The 20,883-nt window shown below is 48.3% G+C and overlaps 1 protein-coding gene across 1 annotated transcript in view; it reads left to right on the forward strand.

The window, feature by feature from the left end:
* Window positions 1–18,017, forward strand: part of LOC132582489 (SNF-related serine/threonine-protein kinase-like) — a 30,601-nt gene extending 12,584 nt beyond the window's left edge. Inside the window, exons 3-6 of the mRNA XM_060254080.1 lie at window positions 8,243–8,384; window positions 10,006–10,218; window positions 12,910–13,047; window positions 15,926–18,017. Of these exons, the coding sequence (XP_060110063.1) occupies window positions 8,243–8,384; window positions 10,006–10,218; window positions 12,910–13,047; window positions 15,926–17,078 (1,646 nt within the window). The 3' untranslated portion in view covers window positions 17,079–18,017. The remainder of the gene's footprint in view (window positions 1–8,242; window positions 8,385–10,005; window positions 10,219–12,909; window positions 13,048–15,925) is intronic.
* The last annotated feature ends 2,866 nt before the right edge of the window (window positions 18,018–20,883 follow it).

Here is a 20,883-nt window from a genome sequence, read left to right on the forward strand (position 1 = left end):
GCGTGGTGGAGAACCTGCTTACCCCACCCCCAGGCCTCCTGTAGCTTTCTCAGTAGCTCAGGGGACCAGATCAGGTGCCTGCTCTTTTTCTGCAGCATTATGAACCTTCCTGAAGATAAGGAAGGCAAGGCAAAGGGAAGCCAGTATTCATGCATATCAATTAATTAATGAATTTGTTTCATTTACTTGCAGGCTTACATTGTTCTCCTCACCTCCATTTTATTCTCACAACAAACCGGTGAGGTAGGCCAGGTTGAGACTGTGTAACAGACCAAGGATCACCCAGCAAACTTCCATGGTTGAGGGGGACTCCCAGATCCTTGTTGGACACTAACCAGTTTTTGGAGTGTCTCTTTATATTATCAGTCCTTAGGCCATCTCATGTTAGCACCGTAGGGCTGCCAGCTCCAGGCTGAGAAATTACTGGAGGTTTGGAAGGGCACGGTTTAGGGAGGAAAAGGATCTCAGCAGGGTATAATGTCATAGAGTCTACCCTAGGGTTGCCGGATCTGTGTTGGAAAATACCCAGAGACTTTGGGGGGGTGGATCTGGGAGAAGGTGGGGTTTGGGAGGGGAGGGGCTTCAGCATGGTACAATACCAAAGAGACCACCCTTCAAAGCAGCCATTTTCTCCAGGGTAGCCGATCTCTGCCAGCTGGAGATCAGTTGTAAGAGCAGGAGATCTCCAGCCCCCACCTGGAGGCTGGCAACCTTAGAGCAGCTGTTTTCTCCAGGAGAACTGATCTCTGTAGCCTGGAGATTAGTCCTAGTTCTGGGAGACGGGGCAACCCTAACTGCAGAGTCTTCATTGACAGTGAGAAGCCTAAAAGTATGGGTTGGCCTGGCACGCCAGTATCTTCCTCCTCCCCCACCCTTGCTGCTGTTTGCCCTGTCCAGAGGTGGCTTTCAAGAAGACAGCTGCCTGGCTTTTGACACCCTGATAGGGAGGAGCACAAGGGAGGAGACCTAACCACAGCCCCCCCCCCTCCTCTGTGACAGCTGCTGAACTCTGCTGGCCACTTCCTGTTCCTTCTGAGGCATGTGCATCAAGACAAAGCCCATGCATGGATTCCAGCGCAGATCCGCTCCCTCTGTACCACGTGCGTGCCAGAGTATTTATAGCTCGGGCGGAGTTGCAACTGTACTGAGAAGTGTAGTGGGGGAGGGTGGACCAGGGAAGAGCAGTTTGCCTGACCTTCCTTCCTGCAGAGCTCAGTTTGCAGAAGCAGTTAGCCCAGAAGAACCTCTGGGTGCTTCGACTCACAAAAGCTTCGACTGAAATAAGTTTTGTGTGTCCTTATAGGCTCCCTGGTCATTTATATTATTTTGCTGCTCCAGGGCTACCCCCTCTGCAATGACCTGATTTTTCTGTGTAGCAAGGGTGCTAAATGGAAGCAGAAACAAAGTTTAAAAGCTGGGGGAAATTAGGAAACAGAGGCAGGTTTGGCTGCTCTGCTGGGCAGTCTCCATCTGCAAGTGGGTGAAAGTGTAGGGGTGCCAATCCCCAGGTTTGGAGGCCCTACCCTCATTTCAGGGTTATCAGAAAGTGGTGTAGGGGGGAATGTGGTCAGCCTTAGCTCTCGCAGAGCTGTCCTTGAAAGGGCAGCTTCTGTGAGAGAGCTCTCAGCCCCACCTACCTCACAGGGTGTTTGTTGTGGGGAAGGAGGGTAAAGGAGATTGTGAGCCACTCTGAGATTCAGAGTGGAGGGCAGGATACAAATCCAATGTTTTCATCATTAACGTGGAACATTCTTCCCCTTGATCTTCACCTGGCGTCTGTTCTTCTAGCCCAGGGGCGGCCAAACTGTGGCTCTTTCACACATATTGTGTGGCTCTTGAAGCCCCCACTGCCCTGTCAGCCAGCTTGGAGAAGGAATTTTTCTTTTTAAATCACTTCTCCAAGCCCAGCCAGCCATTAGCTTGGAGAATGCATTTAAAGTTAAGGTTGCTTTCTTTCCACCTCTCCCTCCTCTGATCTTCCTTCCTTCCGGCTCTCAGACATCTAACATTTGTGTTTTTGCGGCTCTAAGACATCTGACATTTATTTTATGTGGCTCTTACATTAAGCAAGTTTGGCCACCCCTGTTCTAGCCTCTAGATGCCAGGTTAAGATGTTTTTGCTTGTTCAGAACTTTAATGTGAGTTTCCCCTCACTTGTTTTAGTTTTTGGTTGAAATGCAGTTCACACAAATAATTTTTCACTTTTGCTAAATTCAGTTAGTAGCTGTTGCCTGTTATCAGGTATTTTCTATGCTGAGAAGAAAGCTTTGTGGGGGAGAAAGGTGGGCTTCTGAATCATTTTAGTAAACTAATTTTTGTTGTTTTTTCTTCTATTTTTAACCTTTATTTAATAGTATGTAATGACTGCCCTGTAGGAATGTGGTACTGAAAATGTAAAAAAAGAAATCAGTTCTGAAAATCTCTGTAGCTGCTCAAGTTATGTCAACACCCATTTACCTCAACACCGGGAATGATTTTTACTTTTATTTCTGCCGTGTACCCAAATAATGCCTCACTCCACAGCCTGGACATATTAACCAGATTATTTTCTGTGTTTGTTTTTTTGCTTGTCTTATGAACAACCTAAAAACCTTGTCTTATGAACAACCTAAAAACCTACACGCTCTTTGTGGTGTGGTGTTCTGTTCAGCTGCAGTCTGCAGGAAGTACATTTTCCAAAGTGTTTGGCTAAGCTTCAGAATCTGTCCTTTCTCTGTCACAACACTCTTGTGCAGTAATCACCGTTATTCCCATTTCACAGATGCAAAATTGAGACAGTCACTTGCCAAAGATTGCTGTGGGGGGGGGAGCGGGATAGCGTTTGAACTGTGTTGGACTCAGAAAAATCTTATCTTTGATTCTGTTGGCAGTCTCACATTTAACAGAGTGAACTTTTATGAGGTTTCCCAGCTATGACCCTTCCTCAAGAAACTTGATCTGGCCACAGTGACCTATACTGTCATCACCTCCAGGCTTGATTACTATAATGCACTCTGTGTTGGGCTGCCCTTGGAGACTCTTTGGAAGGGTTGGGGTTTGTCCAGAATTATAACAGCAGGATTGTTAGTTGGGGTGGATTTCAAACCACATTTTATTCCAATGTTGAAAGAGTATCACTACTTCAGATTACATTTCAAGCTGTTGGTTTTGACCTATGAATAGTGGAGTGGCCACCTGTGCTCTATTTATCCTCCCTGGACTTGGCATTCCTTATTCCAGGTCCTTCAGTCTTCTCAGGTGAGGCAAATAACCTTGACAGGTTAGGATAAGGCTTTTTCAGTGACCCTTAACCCCCGTGTCCTCCCCTTTCTCTGTATCTAACACCTTCATCTGACAATTTTTAGTTTCTGACCCTAACGATTTTCTTTAAATTCTGTTGGCTTGAGAATGGTTTCTACTTTTCCTCCTTATTGCTTTATTGATATTATGGCTGTTAGTTGTTTTCTGATTTTTTTTATATTCTCCTCGCTGTGCTGTGGTTGTTTTAAAATCTGGCTGGAAATTTGTTGATTTAAAAAACAAACAAACAATATAGTATATTGCATTTTTCTAATGATTGCATTGTATTCTGTCTGCTCCTGCACTTTCTGTTTTAGTGGATGGTCTTGAGTGCTTCAGTCCAGAAATATGCAAGAATTTTAAATAAGCAATATCGCTCCCAATAAATAATATATCCAAAGACTGCAAACTACAGTGGGAAGGGAGGGATTACAAGAAGATTGTGCAGTTTGACAATATGAGAATTTTTTGAGTGATATTTTAACAACCTTGCTTCCTTTTGCATTCTGCACAGTTTCTAAGGACTGGCACAGAAAACCTTCCCATCACAATCTCCCCCTTCTCAGTGTTAGGAGCTAGATCTGCATGTTAAAGGCTACAATACTAAGCATACTTGGAAGTGTAAACTCCTTGGCCATGAATAGGACTTGCCTCTGAGTAAACTTGGTCAGGGTTGGGCTGTGATCTGCTGGTTCTGTTTTGACTTCTGACTGAGGCTTTGTTTCTGGCCTGCTGTTGCCAAGGGAGATTTTGAGGGAAGAGAACAGAGCGCTCGCCCTTGCGTTTGAAACTTCCAGTTCCACATTTAATTGAGGAGCGGATATAAAGCCTTCCCCTGTTGGAACAGCGACAGAAGCAGCCAGTTAAATCTCTCCCAATATGCCTTGCGGTGCTTTCCAAGAAGAAAGGCAGGCAAGATACCCGAGCAAGGTCGGGTAAGAAGATCATACCACTGTTCCTGCCCCTCTGGTGTGCCCTTTGCCAAGAACAGTTGGTAGGAAATAGTGCAACAATTGTTCTTGGTTCACATCAGTGTTGTGAAGTACTTTGAATAATATGCAAATTAGTTGACCTGGTTTGGGGACCACAACAATAGCAACCCTTCTGAAGAATACCTGGCAAAGATCCTCAGGGAAGAAGTTCTCTGTAGCTTGCTTCAGGGTAACATTTATATATCAGCCCCAACCAGAACAATATCTAGTGTTTTTGACCATGTCCAAGAGTCTCTTGCCACATGTTATTTTATAAGGCGCCTCACATTCTTTGGGCACACTCCTCTTAAAGCTCTGGAGACTGTTTGAAAGTTTCAGTTGGTCCAAGATGCTATTGGCACAGGTACAAATGACCAGGAAGCTCTCTCTGTCTGGTGCTGAAAGAGCTATGCTAATCGCTACCTGGCACAATTCAGAATGCTGGCTATTCTTCTTTAAAGTCCTAAATGGTTTGGGATGAGTGCCTTTAATAGCTTCTGGTCCTGCCTGCCTGTCACCAGATAGATCATCCACTGAGTTCCTTCTCTGTGTCCCTCCAGCTTCTGAGGTGGGATATCTCTCAAGGATGTGGACTTTAATGTGGTGGTTCCTCATTAATGGAGTCCTCCCTTTGCCCACCTGGGCCAGGTTCGATGTAACTCCTTTACCCAGGCATTTTAATTGTTATGGTTGTCTTGAAATAAATTTGTGTAAATACATTTGGTTTTTGTGTGATTGTTTGTCTTGCTCATCAGGCTCCTTTTCATCATTGTTTTTATGTATTGCTCTGTTTGTCAATCAATTGCACTTTGTGTTAGTTTGTGAAATGAGAGCCAGTAGATTGTAGGGGGTTTTGGTTTTGGACTCTGCTAGGGAAGACCAAGTTTCAGTTTCCATTCTACCACACTGGCTTTAGGCCAGAACAAAGTTCGAGTCCACTGGCATCTTTGGGCCAGCCACTCTCCTGCTGCCTAACCCATTTCACAAAGTTGTGGTAGAGATAAAATGGAGACGGTGAGAACTATGAAGCTTGCTGGGTGGCATTGAGGCAGTCTCGTTCTTTCAGCTTCACTTACCTCACAGATTGTTGGGAGGGTGAAATGGAAGTGAGCTTGGGCCAGACACTCTCAGCCCAAACAAAGTTGTTGGTAAAGATAAAATGGAGGACAGGAGAACTGGGAGTTAGTGCAGAGCAGAGGTCCATCAGTGGCTATTAGCCACAGTGTGTGTGTGTGTGTGTGTGTGTGTGTGTATATATTTGGCCGCTGTGTGACACAGAATGTTGGACTGGATGGGCCATTGGCCTGATCTAACATGGCTTCTCTTATGTTCTTATGTTCAGTGTAGTGATTAATGTGTTGGATCTGGGAAACCTCTTTTCTCTGCCATAGAAGTTCGCTGGTGGGCCTTGAGCCAGGATTAAATGGAGGAGAGAAGAATATAAGCTGGATTCCCATTGGAAATGAAAGTGGTATACAAGTGAAGAAAATAAATAAATAAATCTTTAATGCTGTCCTGAACTCGCAAAAGAAGGGTCTGGATAAAATATAAGAGAATTTTGTATGACAGTTTTTATTGTTGGGCTTTGTATGCCCTAGGAACTTGGTTGGTGGAAGGTTGTATGAGATTCCCTTCAATACGTAAAGAGAATCTCTGCTCTGCCTGGCAAAGCTCCCTCCCCCCCTTTAATAAAGGACTCTGACCACTAGTGGTAAAGGGCAATACCCTGAGGAAGAGAAGACAGCTGCTCTTTAAGACCTGTTGTTTCTGGCTTGACCTGTCTAGGACATGGCACCATTTCAAGGATGACCTGATACTGAAACATCTGTGTATGCTGGATTGCCTTCCTGTCTGGAGAGCTCTGACTGTTTGGAAGGGGGGGGGGCAGGGGGATGTAGGTAAAAGGCTCAGAAGGGTTCCCTGGCCCTTTGGGTTGGCATGCCCTGAGCCGGCTTTTGAAAAGAGCCTGAGCCGATTACTGGGGCTTATCTCGTCGGCCATCTGTGCTCGGCTTCCTCTGGGGAAGCTGAACCCTCACTTCCACCTCACTCTCTGGGCTGCCGCCTTTCCCTCCCTTCCTTCCTTTTTGTATGGGAGAACATCAAGCGTCATATCCTGCTTCTGGTGACTCTCTGCCCCCCCCCCCCAAGCCATTGGGACTAAGCTGCCTCCTGCCTCCCAACCCAGGGCCCCTTTATAAGTGCACCCTGCCCCAGGTTGAGTATCTTGAGTACTCTGTTCCCTCACTCCTGGTACACCAGCTCACCTACCAGGATAGCATCTTACACATGGGTTCTCTTGTTATATGCAGTTGTCATTTTGTGTGAATAGGGCAGCCCTCATATTTCTCTCTGTGTGACTGTGTATCCACAACAAACCCACTTTCCCATTTGCACATCCCAAAACTTGAAAATGTATGCATTTCACCTGTTCGCATAAAACGGCATTCATGGATGTGAAGAGTTCCAAAACTAGAATGACAGAAAGGAGTTGTGCGGCAGAAGATTAGCAGCTGGCTTTGTTAGAGAGACAGAGAGAGATGGGTTGATAGTTGTGAATTTTCCCTACCCAGCATGTTCTCCCCTCACCCATCTTCTCTGCTTGCTCCTTTCATCCTTCACCCTGCACAGCTCATGTCCCTACACACCTCAGTCTGAGGAGTTTCAAAGGTAATTTTCACCCCCTCAGTGTGTGCTTGGGAAACTCTTGAGTGGCAGTTCCCCCTCCCTTGTCACTTTGTATGAGGGTCTCCCAAAATGCTGATGTTACAAAAAAAATTGTTGTGGGAGAAGTATTCCCAACAGGTGGCCTGAAAAACTTCCTCCTCAAGATAATTTCTGAGGGGATGCTGCATTCTTCTGCCTCAGCAAAGTGAAGGAGGAGTCTGGAGGCACCTTAGAGACTAACAGAATTCATTCTGGGAGAAACTTTTGTGAAGCAGAGCTCACTTCTTCATATGCATTGACGTGTTTGGCCATTAGGCACACATCTCTAAGGAAGAAAGCTTTCTGCTAATTTCCAAGGTGCCACTGAACTTCTGCCTTATTTTTTGCACCAAGAAATCTCACCCCCTTCTCTGGTAACATGACATCTGTGTATTGAAGCTAATGCCAGAAGAGTCAGCAGAATTATCCTGAGGATGGAAGAACTAAAGGAGACCTTTAGGAATAGCCTCCTGAACTTGGACAGGCCAGAGAAGATCTGGTGGGAGACATCACTGACAGGGTCACTATTTTGTCTTTCTTTTGGAAGCCTGGAAGCTGGTCAGGCATTAGGGTGAACTGAACTTCATCTGTCAGGGAGATGCCTCTTACCTCAGGAAGTTTCCAGTTCCAAACCTCTTACCTCAGGATGTTTTTCATTGCCCATACTCCATTTATCCACAGTCATGTTGATTTAAACTTAGAGTGTTGTGGGTGGTTCAGGAGTGTGGGATTCAGATGAGCTGGTTAACTTTGAGACTTCCCACAGCCTCCCAAGATGGTGCTGCTATTCTAATTTCTTTCACAAGTAAAGGGTTTAATAAAATGAACTGTTTGTGTTGCCATTAGAAGTCTGCCTAGGCAGTGTGATGTAGTGGTTGAAAGTGGGCCTAGTATGTGGGAAACCAAGCTCTGAATCTCCACTCTACCATGGAAGAAGACTGGGCTTCCTTAAGCCTGTCACTCTCTCTCATCCCAACTTACCTCACAGGCTTGGTTTTGTGAGTGTATAACAGAGGAAAAGGGAACAACATAAGCCACTTTGGAGAGGATACCTAAGTATAAATATCTAAATAAATAACTAGGAGCCTTGTGGTGTGGGCCACATAAGATGGTTGTGAATGTGAGGGGATGTTTTCTAGAGCTTTGTTTGCCCCTTGACTGTTCACAAAAGGATGACATCCCTGATGGCTTTTTGTTGTTGCCAGGTGCTTGCCAGTGTTTTCCCCCTGTTTCAGACCTGTTTGTCTCACTCCCCTTCCTTTTCTCTTCCTCTTTTTCCTGCTGCAGACATTTGGAGCTTGGGCGTCATTCTTTACATGCTGGTGTGTGGACAGCCACCTTTCCAGGAAGCCAACGACAGTGAGACCCTGACCATGATTCTGGACTGCCGCTACACTATCCCGTCTCACGTCACCTCACAGTGTGCAGAGTATGAGACCAACCCCCTCCCATTCCCACTCCCTTTCTGCATGGGCCCTATCTCACAGGGCAGGGTCATGCACCTTCCCCCTCCTCCCCAAGCACGCATGAGCTCCATCTTCTCTTGGGTCGTTTTCGCACTCACCTCCAGCCGGCGCGACCCCCCTCTTCACCGCGCAGGATCTGCGCGGATTTCGCACTAAATGCCGCGGAGCAGCCTTTTGCGCCGGAAACTCCCGGCGCAAAAGCCGCTCAAACGTAAATCGCCAAAAAGCAGTTTGGCGTTTGCGCGGCTTTTGCGACGGGAGTTTCCGGCGCAAAAGGCTGCTCGGCGGCATTTAGTGCGAAATCCGCGCAGATCCTGCGCGGTGAAGAGGGGGGGTCGCGCCGGCTGGAGGTGAGTGCGAAAACAACCTTGGTGTAGCTGCCAAGTCCTTCCTTTTTGTGTTCCGTAATTGTGGACTGGTTAAGTATCAAGTGCCCTCTGCAGACCAAAGAAGGAAATGCAATTAAAATGTCCTGTATTCCCCTTGTTATGAGGGGAATATGAGTATTCTGCCCTGACCTGGATAGCCCAGGTTAGCCCAGTCTCTTCAGAACTCGGAAGCTGTTAAATACTGGGTTCGATACGTTTGGAGTTCACACAGAACATGCTTTGTTGTAAATTACATACTAAGACAACATGGCAGGCTGTAGACCTCACTTATACGCAGTCCCATACCAAATCATGGCGGTCAAGTTTTGCGTTGGTTGGTTGCTGTTCAGAGTTCAAATCAATCAGAGTCTATAGGCAGTCCCGCAATTTCCCGGATGCCCCCGAAAGCTACTGCAAAGCAGTAAATTCAGTGCAGTAAACTCAGGGTAGCCGATTCAGTAGATAACAGAAGCTAAGCAGGGCTGGCCCTGGTTAGTATTTAGATGAGAGACCAGCAAGGAAGTCCAGAGTTGGTATACAGAGGAAAGCAATGGCAAACCACTTTTGCTTATCTCTTGCCTTAAAAACCCTGTGGAGTCACCATAAGTCATCTGTGACTTGATGGCAAAATAAAATATAAAGACTCTAGCAGCCAAACTAGCCCAAGCTCATTAGTACTTGGATGGATGGCATAGTTACACAGAGGAAGGCAATAACAAACCACATTCATTCATCCATCCCTTGCCTTGGAAACCTCTTGAGGGCTCACCGGAAGTCAGTTGTAACTTGACATCACTTAATTATTATAATAAAGACTCTTGATTGGATGGGCAGCTGGTGGGGTGCCTTGGGGAAGTGGAGGGCCCCAACTCCTTCCCATCCCCTGTGCTGAATCATATCCTTTACTCTGAACGAGCACTCTTCTGATGGGATGGGTGAGAATCACACCAGTAGACCTTGTCACCCTTCATCTGTCTGGGCCTTGCTATCCGGTCACATCCATGTCCTTCCTTGTGCTTTCCTCAAGGAAGAATTAGATGGGATGCAAACTTGGTTGAGTGAATCAGCAATGAATGGGGAGCAAGCGTGGTTGTTTTCTCATGTAGAGTCTGAAAACTAAGCTTGACCCTTTCTGCAATGATACCTCAGACTGTTTTTCCCTGAGTTAATCCCATCTCACTGACTGAGTGAACTCCTGCTGTTTTCTCTTGGCCAGCCTGATCTCTCAGATGCTGCAACGGAACCCACAGCAGAGAGCCTCCCTGGAACAGATCGAAACCCACCCATGGCTGCAGGGCGTGGACCCCTCCCCAGCCAGTCGCTATCTCTTGCCTCTAACATCACACAAGCGGGTCTCGGAGGAGGAGCACGGTATCATCATCCAAGCCATGATGTGCGGCAACATAGCAGACCGGGAAACCATCCAAGAGTGAGTGTCACCAGCTGACTCTGCCTGCCTGGTTTTCTGATTGAGTGGGGGGTATGGTGGGATGGGGAATCTGATAGATGGGGATGTTGTTGTGGGAACTGAGGTCACATGTGAATGTCCTTTCACAACTGTACCTCCAAATCCCAGGGTAAGGGACCCTTGTGTCCATCCTTAAACAGAGACTGATTTCCCACTAGCCTTATGCCACTCTCACTCTCCTCTTCTCCATGGGGCTTCCCTCAGTTTTCATGCTATTTGCTCTGGGGCTGCAACTCGCTCCGCCTCTTTCGCACAGCAAACAAAATCCTCTAAAAACCAGTTTATGTTTGCCATGTGAAAAAGGCGAAGCGAGTTGCAGCCCCAGAGCAAATAGTGTGAAATCTGACGGAAGCCCGGCTGAGAAGAGGAATGTGAGAGCGGCATAAGGCTAGTGGGAAATCAGTCACACACACAAACACACACACTTGGGCAATCACTCTGGTAGAGTTTTGGAGTAGCAGGCAGCAAGGGAGACAATACTTTTGTTTTTAATCTTTATGGGACATATAAAAGTGGAAGGAAAAGGCAAGAAAAATAGGTAGAATGAAAAAGCAACATGAAATACCAAGTCTGTGGGGTTACTGAGCTGTAACTAGATGGCATCTAGAATGACAGCAGCATTTGGGGAATAAGCAGCAAGAAGAAAATCAAATGATTCCTAGTCTCAGCCTTGCTATTTTAATCTCCTTGGGACTAGACCAAAGGCAGAACCTACCCTTGATGTTTGTTACAAGTATGCATTAGGGTTGCCAACCTGCTTGTGGGGACTAGAATTCTCCTGGAATTGCAGTTTATCTGCAGATTGCAGAGATTAGACCCCAGGAGGAAATGGCAGCTTTGGAGGGTGGACTCAGTGGTAACACATCCCTCCCTTCCCCAAACTCTGCAGTTCACAGTCCTAGAGTGACCCCAGAAAAGGATGTTTCCTCTTTTAGCAGCACTTGGAGCAGAGATAGGGAAGAGGATGGGCCTCAGGAAACTGAGGTCAGGAGAGAAAGAAGAGTGGATAAAGAAGCAGAGCAGAAAGTTTCTTATGCTGCTTGATCTGGCAGTTTCAGTGCAGCTGGAGAAATTCCAAAGTAGTAAGGGGAAGGTTCCAGGCAGAGAGAAAGTCTCTGTCCTGTATATCAGCGATAGAAGAATATTCCTGGGAAGGAGACTGGATTTTACACCACTTAGCATAACCCTATAGTGGCAGAGGAACAATCTGGGAGGGAAAATGAACCTAACTTGTTCGTGTCAAGATGCCACCCTGATGCAGCTTTTACCTGGCCATTTACTATTGTGGCCTAATATCACTGGTGGAGCTTTTCTGTTCTTTTTTCTATCGGACAACTTTTTAGAATTTTGCATGTGATCAAAGGGATTTGAGTTGCTGTTTGATTGGAGAGGTTTTAGAAATCTTGTTTTCGTTGTGAGAGAGTGTCATAGTTGAGTGCCCACTGGAAGGTTCAAATTTCTCTTTGTCTGAAATGCCAGTAAAGAAAAGGTACTAGACAACTTAGGGGGGAGGTGAAATGGATCCAGGTGGCGTGATCGAATTGCCCAAGTGACAAGCCTGACTTTGCCCATGCTCTCGAGTAGGTATTCCAGGGAAATCTGAGTTGAAAAGCAGATTCCTGGATGACCCCTGGAAAGTTTGTCATTGTCTTGCAAGCCACGATCATTAGTCATAGCTTGAATCTTGATGAGCCCTCAGAAAGCTACAGAATAAAGTCATTGTCAGGTTATATCCGAGTTCCCATGGGAACCTGGCTGTTTCCTTATGCATTGGCATCTCAATAGCATGTAGACTGATCTTGACTCTTCAGCTTTAATGGGTCCTCCAGCAAGCTTAGATGTCACAAAGTCTGAGAAGCGTGTATGAGGTGTGTGTGTGGATGTGTGTATATGTGTGTGGGAGGGGCAAATTTCAAAAGCATGTCCCCCCCCCCCGGGGATTTTGTGGGGCAAGAGAGAAGTTAAAGTTTGAAGTCCTGCCAGAAGCTCTGATAGGGAAGAGCACAGGGAGATATCACTAAAGTAGCTCTCTTACACTCAACTGCCATTAGGAACTGCCTTCCAAAACCCCCCAGTTGTTGCCTGTGAAAGATTGACCATAGCCCAGATTGAGGAAGTTGGGATGTATAAGATAGGCCAAGTAGCTAACCTCTAATTAGCCCAGGACATCCTACACTGTGGCTTCAAAGGATGGATCAGTAGAGCCTCTTATCAGTGTGCAAATACGTTTCCAGAAATACATTTTCATTACAAGCCTTTGAATTGGACGCTGAGCCTAGGAGGGATAGTTCCTCAGTACCTCCACCCAGAGGCACCTAATTGACTCTGCTGGGCTTGTGCACAGTGTCCACATTTGATAACGTTGCAGGTATCTGCCAGGGATGGCTCTTGACATTTTGCCTTCAATTCTGAGGGCTAGACCAGAGGAATTCTGTGAATTCTGTGCCTGGAACTCCCAGGAAAGCCCAGTTTCCAGGTGCAGAGGGGCAGTGTTTGAAACCAGTTTGGGGAGGCCCCATGATGGCCTTTCTGAATTCTCTTCATCTGTGTAGAGACAGATGATGTCCCTGTCCTGGATTTTTGTGCTCCTGTGTACTTGCCTGCAGTGGGTCCTGCATCTGATTTTCCTTTCCCCCGTTGTGTTTCCTGTAGAGCACTGGAGGCCAACCACTACAACCACATTACTGCCACCTACTTCCTGCTGGCTGAAAGGATCCTGCGTGAGAAACAGGAGAAGCAAAGCCCTAGTCCCAGCCTGGTTTACAACCTTGCCCAGCACGTCCAGAGCAGGCAAGTATTTTCCTCTCCTCTGAGGGCCTAACTCCTCATTACCTTTTCCTTGCATCAGGTCCAGCGTCAGCATACTTTCAGGTGGGGCAACTACCAGGGCTTCTGGTGGACCCTGCTGATGCTGGCACCTAGGGCTTTTTTTGTAGCGGGAACTCCTTTGCATATTAGGCCACACACCCCTGATGTAGCCAATCCTCCCAGAGCTCACAGTAGGCCCTCTTGGGGGATTGGCTACATCAGGGTATGTGGCCTAATATGCAAAGGAGTTCCTGCTACAAAAAAAAGCCCTGCTGGTACCCATGCATCTCCTGACATTCACACCCTTCCAGTGCCTGCTTGTGAGTGCTTTGCCACCCAGTGCCTAGTGCTATCAGGGAACAGCATGTGGATGGTGTGCATAGCACAGGTGTTTGTGGTGGCCTGGGCAGTGGCACTCTCAGTTGCACCCAATGCCCAGCACCATTGTTACCCCTGACAGAATTATAAATATTAGCCTTTGATCTTTTATTTGGGGAATTTAGCTTCAAAAGGCAGACCTTTGTAGGAAGTGGGGCAAAGCAGGACCTATTATCTGTGTTTACGGAGGTAGTCCCAAATAGACCCCAGGCCAATGAATAAAATAAAATGGATTTTATTTATAAAAGAAAAATAATAAAATCAAACCTACATACAAATGGGGCAGCTTACACACAAGATATAGAAACAGAGGAGTGGGTGAGATAGCATATGAGCACTGGGGTAATACTATACTAGATCTTGGAGAATGGTTCATCCTGAAGATGGATGAAAAGGAGGAGCGTGTGTAGAATGACCAGAGCTATACACGGAAAGGCCTGACGTGGATTAGGGGTGCAGCTTTGTGAGTGGGCAGCAGAACACAATAATATGGTAAAAATGGGGTATATTCAGGGCTTTTTTTGTAGAAAAGCCCAGCAGGAACTCATTTCCATATTAGGCTACACCCCCTGACATCACCATTGTTTCACACAGGGGCTTTTTGTAGAAAAAGTCCAGCAGGAACTCACTGACATATTGACACCAAGCCAGCCGGAACTGCGTTCCTGTAAGTTCCTATTCAAAAAAAGCCCTGGGTATGTTTATCTATATTTATCCTCGTTCTCTGATTGGCCCAAAATGGCACCAAAACCTTACAGGGCTTCTGGGAGTTGTAGGCCCTTCCCACTACTACCACTCAGGCTTTCCTGGGCCCACAGGCCTCTGAGGCACAGGCCAGATCATGACAGTATGGCAGAAGGAAAATTGGTTATGTTAATGTAGACAAACGTTAGAATAGGTGTGTCCATACCTGAGGTGATAGCTAGAGGGAGAAAATGCCATTAGTAACAGAACGTAATTCAATCATACCATTGTGCGCTAGAGGCAAGAGCTTTTGTCTGTGTACCTTGTCTTTACAATAGGTAGCCTCTTAACCCGTTAGAAACTGGGATCTTTGAATTGTGGCAGTTGCCCATCCTTTATTTGCCAGAGGAGAGAAAAGAACTGAGGGGGAGAAGACGTACACAGGAATGTGGCAACCAGCCTGTCACTGTGAACCTGTTTCTCTCTCAGAAACAGCTCTTAGTAGACCCGTCATTAATGCCAAGCCTGGTATTTCTGAGGACACTGCTGTGGAGGCTGTGGGCCTCTCTGTGTATCGGGGTTTCTCTACTCATGGGGAAAGACCACCCCTGGTTGGAGGGCAGGTGTCCTGGCAACACCATCAGGGAAAGAGCACATAGGCAGTGCAGTCAGATGTGACTTTAGGCAGTGAGGCAACTTGCAAGCAGGCAGCAAAAAGACATTCAAACATATGGGGGCGTGCAGGTATGTAAACAAGAAAGCGGAGCTGGTAGTGGGGATTGGAGGACCCACTCTGCCTCGGATCCCCTCAAACCTGGAGCCAGTCCTGTCTCGCATCCTCCCCTGATACCATCCGTCATACCTGCACTGTGCATGTCACACATGAATCTTTGTTCCCAGGTGCTTTGACCCTTAACCCAGAGTGGTGGCAGCAAAGCCTGATTTGGATCTGTGAGACACAGAGACCGATTTCCCACTAGCCTTATGCCATTCTCACGCTTCTCTTCGCTTTGCCTTTTTCATGCGGCAAACAGAAACCAGATTTTAGAGGATCTTGTTTGCTGTGTGGAAAATAGCAGAGCAAGTTGCAGCCCCGGGGCAGATAGTGTGAAATCTGATGGACGCCCCGCAGAGAAGAGGAGAGTGAGAGCGGCATAAGGCTAGTGGGGAATCGGTGAGAGACGGGGGTTTAAGCCTAACCCACCATGTGCAAGTTTCCCCACTTGAAATCTGAGGACTAAGGTGCTGTTTGCCCCCATGGGGGCTTTATTTATATTGATAGCTACACGTCAGGTTTCCCGACAGGGCAAATAGCTGCTCCCAGACTGAGTAAATTGGGTTGCCAACGTTAGGGAGGGCCTGGAATCCTCCTGGAACTATCACTGGTCTCCAGACTACAAAGAGTAAATGGCAGCTTCAGAGGGCAGACTCTATGGTATCAGATGTCTGGAGGCTTTGTTCCTCTCCCCAAACACTACCCTCTCTAGACTGTGCCCCCCAAATGTCCGGGACTTTTCCAGCTCGGAGCTGGCATTCGTACAGGTAAATGGTACTGTGTGGAAGGCTTATACTTTCTCCCCACATGTGGCTGTCCAGAATCAGAACCCCATGTGCCTGGCAAATTGAGGTCTGACTATGGAATTTGCAGAGTGCACCTGATCAACAGGATATGGGAAGAATGTGAGAAAAAAAATGAAAGGAAAAAGAATAGGCATTTTGTTTGTGGCTTCTCCCTGTTTATTGCTCCTTTGGATGTTCATAGACAATGAGCCCTTGCCTTCTCGTCTCTCTTTTCCAGAACCACGTTCAGCACTATGAGCGATCTGAGCCACCCCACAGTTTTGGTGGATGAAAGCCCTCAGCCTCTGACCAAGAGTGCTTTGGAGAACTTTGCTGAGCATTCTGGGAAGTCCGTCCTGTCCTTCTCCGCTCTGGGAGAAAACGAGTCCCCTTCCAGCTTCCACGGATGCGGGCAGCCAATCAGAGCGCTCATTCGGCCCTCCCTCATCGAGACCCCCATTGCTAAGAGCACTCCTGCCTTGCAGCAGATTTCAGAGGAGGAGGAGGAGGAAGAGGAAGAAGAGGAGGGGAAGCCTGGCCTCTTCCGAAGGAGAACCTCCTCCTTGAACCAAGAGCAGATGAGCGATTTCCAGAGTGCCAAGGCTTCCCTTCTGTTCTGCCGAAGTCTCGCAGCTCACAGCAAACTAGCGAAGGCTCCTGTGGCGGGGTTCGCCAAGCAGCGCTCCCTTGATCAGTCGCATGAATCTAGCCTGAACTACGTGGCTCTACAGAGGCCTCTGTCCCTAATAGACAGCCAAGGCTTTTGCCAAGAGCTCCTGAGCCAAGCCGTGCAACTGGAAGGCACCAGCAACTTCAAGTTGCAAGGGGAGAAAAGAACCCCTGAATCGTCCCCAGAAGAGACCACCGAAGATAAGCTGTGGTTGGACGCCAAGGAGGATACCAAGGAGGAGGATGGTGGCAGGGCAGTCGTGAGCCCCAGCTTGGTGGAACCACACATAGGGAAGGAAGAGGACAATAACAACACTCCCCAAGATGGACAGGGCCCCGTTAGAGAGAAGCTCCTGAAGAAGGAGGCTGGGGTCCATGTTCCTCGGAAGAACGAGGCTCTCACTCAGGGCCCAGCTGCCCAGGCAAACACAGCCTTGGACCCAGAAGAAAAGTCCCCCAAACCAGACGGGAACCTTGAGATGGGACCACCCAGTAGGCCAAAGCACTTGAGCGACAGCCGCGGGAACGGCAGCCCCAGCGGCAGCGAGAGTTTGGCAGACAACATTATCAAGCTCGATCCCGCCAAGGGCAAGAGTGCCAACCTGAAGGACCGGATCCTACAGTTCCCTCTCTGCGAGAAGGCCCTGGCCTTCCGGATGCGGCCCGCCTCCAAGGAGAGCCTCCTTTCCCTGGGACAGTTCAACTGCTGCCACGTCATCTAGGACCCACGTTGCATTTGCACGAGAGAAATAGACCGTAGTGATGAAGGTGATGACGAAGGCACAGGCCAGAGGCAAGATGTTGGTTCCATTCCCATGATCCTCTGCTCCCCCGGAATGGCTGCTGGCAGGATGGATGCCCCCGCCTGCGTGAGAATGCATTCTGACTCTAGTTCTGTTGTATCCGCTTGAACGAGATGGAATGAACCAAAACGGCTGCCCTCCCTCTTCCCTCCGCTCCTCGCTGATACTCTCCAAACTCAGCAGAGCCTCCCAATGCATGCTGGGCCTCAGTCCCCTCCAGAGGACAGAGATACCAGGAGCCTCTGCCATCACGTGCCGCCTGTTTTGGAGTCCCATGATTTAGAAGCCAGGTGGTGGTTGTGATCCAGCCAAGTGAAGCTGGAGAGAGGTCGATGGTTTTAAAGAGGCCTCAATACAGGAGCCCTCAAGCCAAGTTTGGGTTACTGCAGGCCAAACTCCCTCAGAGCCAAAAACTAGGAGTCAGGCGTACAGCTCCCTGGTCCTGATATGCCCATCTACAGAAGCGCTTGGGAAAGAATCCCATGGTGCAATGTGGTAGTAACCCTTTTGTTTCCCTCACCAAAAGAGCCATTTTCCTGCTCTTTTATGCCCCCCCCCCTCAATAACCCTCTGTTGTAACATAACTCAGAAATGGCCAGTCCTGCAACTTGGGTGTCTGGGAATTTATTTATTGGAAGAAAACCAGAGGAGTCCGCTTCAAGAGCTCCTTTTGCTGCATAAAAGTCCATGCAGACAGAGGCCAAGGAAACGCCTACCCTTGCCCTGCTACAAAGCTTGAGTAGTTCTATTCTTTGCCTGCAGGCCCCAGTCTCCCTGTGCCTCTTATAGGCCTCTCTGGAGCCTTGAAATGATAGCTGAACTTCCCCCTGTCCCTTGCTCTCAAAAAAAGACCAAAGTGACCCCTGGTCTGCCAGGGCACCCCCAATGCCCCGGGAACTGCCTCAAGCATAGCCTGCTTGGGTAAGATCTGTTTTGCAAAGCTCTGGGGACGGACACCAGGGGGCTGTCACCAGGGCACACACGGGGGCCGTCACGTTGCTCCTTTTAGTCCCCCCAGGATTCCCCCTTGCCTTTTGCCCCACGGATGGGCAAGGAAACCCTGTGGTGCAAACGCATCTGCCCCCTTTTCCCATTGAAAGTGGAGGTTACGTGATCTAATGTTAACTTCAGCAAAAGCGATGCAAGCAAGGGAAGCCTCCTCCCTCGCCTCACCGCTCCCCATTGCCCCAGCCACTTGCCTTCCAACCCCACCTGCTCCTGGGGTTGAGGCCAGACTTGAGGGACAATGGGGGTTTGGACAGCGGACTGCAGCAAGGGAAGGAAAGGAAAGGGTGCAGATCCCGTCATCCCCAGTCCCCCTTCTGCTTGATACATAAACTGACATGACTACCCTCATCAGGCTTAAAGTCTCCGAGCTTCAGGTTGCTCCCCTACTAGCTCTGGCCTGACGGCTAAAAAGCACCTGAGGTCAGCAGCTTGCCTCGTGGCTTTCCCTTGCCGCTGGGACAAGAGGGAGGAGGGATTTTGCTAACAGAGCCGAGGGCACCACGTTGCTTTTGTTTTATTATCAGCCCGCTGCATTCTGCCATTGAGGCTGTGGAGACCAAGCTGCCATTGCTGTCCTCTCCCCTACGGACTAGCTGTTTGGTTTGATTCTCCCCTCCTCCTGGTGCTCCGCAAGGCAGGAAGCCCTCGAAGCCAGGGATGGGTGCTGCAGTAAGCTCTCGGCTGGCCGTTTCTAGCCAGTACCCCCTCTGTGTCAAAAGCCAAGGGTCAGTGCTCAAGCCCCTCGCAAACAGCATGTCCTCCCCCCCCACCACCTCCAAAGCATCCCAGCTCTGCCAACCCCCTGAAGAGGTGAGGGTTTTTTGTAGCAATTCAAATATTTTTAAAAACAAATAGTCTATTTTAATGTAATATAGAGATGGCTCTGTATCCCTTCCTCAAGCCCAGCATTTTCCCTGGGCAGCGATGCACTTTTTAGGAGTGAATTAGCCATGCTCTTGCCCATCTTTGGCCAACAAAGCTTCCCTTCCTTCCCCAGCTGCCCAGCAGCTCCCATACCTGAAAGGTGTTACAAGGACACTCCTTTCTTAAGGACTTTGCTTGTTGGGATGAGATGGACAAAGAGATGACGCTGCACACCCAGTGGATCTGCAGGACCGGGTGTGTGAGACCCACGCACCCTTACCGACCCTGTGTTTCTCTTTCCCCTTTCCCTGCTTGGCACCATACCAAGTGGCTCCACATCTGTGTTTATCCACGCCCTGTGCCCAGATCTGCCCCCCACCCCACCCCGTCTGAAACTCTTCCAGGAAAATAAGCTGTCTGTGTATTTATCCTTCTTTTCTTGCTGGCAAGAAATGAACTGGGAAAATAGATTGCTGAGCTCACTCTGGGTTCTGTACAAAGTGCACTGATTGGATCTAAGGCGAAGCAAGTTGAGTCCAATAAAATAACCCTTGTGGATTTTGAAGCTGCATATGTTTCCTTTCTGGAGTGGGGATTGCAGATGAAACCAGTCAAATCCTGCCTGAGGCACCTGAACCCCCCCCCCATCCCCCACTGACACATGGAACACTGTTGTCTCTGTGCTGGGCTGAGGCCAGGGTTAACTGGCAGGTGTACGTATAAAAAAAAAGGGTTGGACTGAACCAGCTTTTCAAGTCAGTCTTATTACCCAACTGCAGTCTTTGTTGCAATTCTTGTCCTGTCTGGCTTTTGTCTGTGAGCATCCCACGATCCTCAGCGTAGCCTTTTTTGGTGGTCAGAAGCCTGCCTCCCTTCTCTGCTTTATTGCCTGCAGAAAAGCTGGTATGATCTAACTCCATCTCTGGAAGAAAGCATGGTCATTGGAAAAGAATGCAGCTGTGCTCATTCTGTGTTGCAGTTATGTTGCCTGCAGATGCCCTGTACAAAGTGTTCGATTCCCCACTCCTCCACTTTCACCTGCTGGAATGGCCTTGGGTCAGCCATAGCTCTGGCAGAGGTTGTCCTTGAAAGGGCAGCTGCTGTAAGAGTCCTCTCAGCCCCACCCACCTCACAGGGTGTCTGTTTTGGGGGAGGAAGGTGAAGGAGATTGTGAGCTGCTCTGAGATTCAGAGTGGAGGGCGGGATATAAATCCAATATCTTCTTGATTGCCTGTCTCATGCACCCCCTTTCCCACAAGGCTTCTCTCTGTGTGGATTCTGCGATCCAGAGCTTAACTTTTTCCGCTGATACAAAGCAGGCAGTCCTCCCTGTTTCGACAGTAGAAACGTGGATAAAATCTTAACTCAGCAGGGGTGGAAGGAGAGGTTGAAAGGGTCCTCTCCATAATCAGTACTTTCTGCTGAGTTTGTCTTCTAGTTTTCCACTTGCCAGAGGCAGTCTGTATGCTGCTGTGCCAATGCCCGATGGCCTGGAGCTACAGCGCCTCCTGCTGGGAAGACACCACTGAGTTTCTGTTTGATGCCCCACACACACACACTCAGTTCCTGCTTAACTTTCTAGCTCATGTATATAGACAGTCAAAACAGGTAGGCTGAATTATAGGTGGGTGGGCCCCAATGTGGATGAGGGTCATGTGAATAGTGAGAAGGGGGCTATAATGCGTTTACTCAGGTATGGCTTGATTAGTGTAGGGGAGAGATAGAAGGGTTAACTGGGGGAGGGACAGTGGCTCAGTGGTAGAGCATCTGCTTGGTAAGCAGAAGGTCCCAGGTTTAATCCCTGGCAGCTCCAACTAAAAAGAGTCCAGGCAAATAGGCATGAAAAACCTCA

The sequence above is a fragment of the Heteronotia binoei genome, chromosome 14, assembly GCF_032191835.1.
Source record: "Heteronotia binoei isolate CCM8104 ecotype False Entrance Well chromosome 14, APGP_CSIRO_Hbin_v1, whole genome shotgun sequence".
Lineage (NCBI taxonomy): Eukaryota > Metazoa > Chordata > Lepidosauria > Squamata > Gekkonidae > Heteronotia > Heteronotia binoei.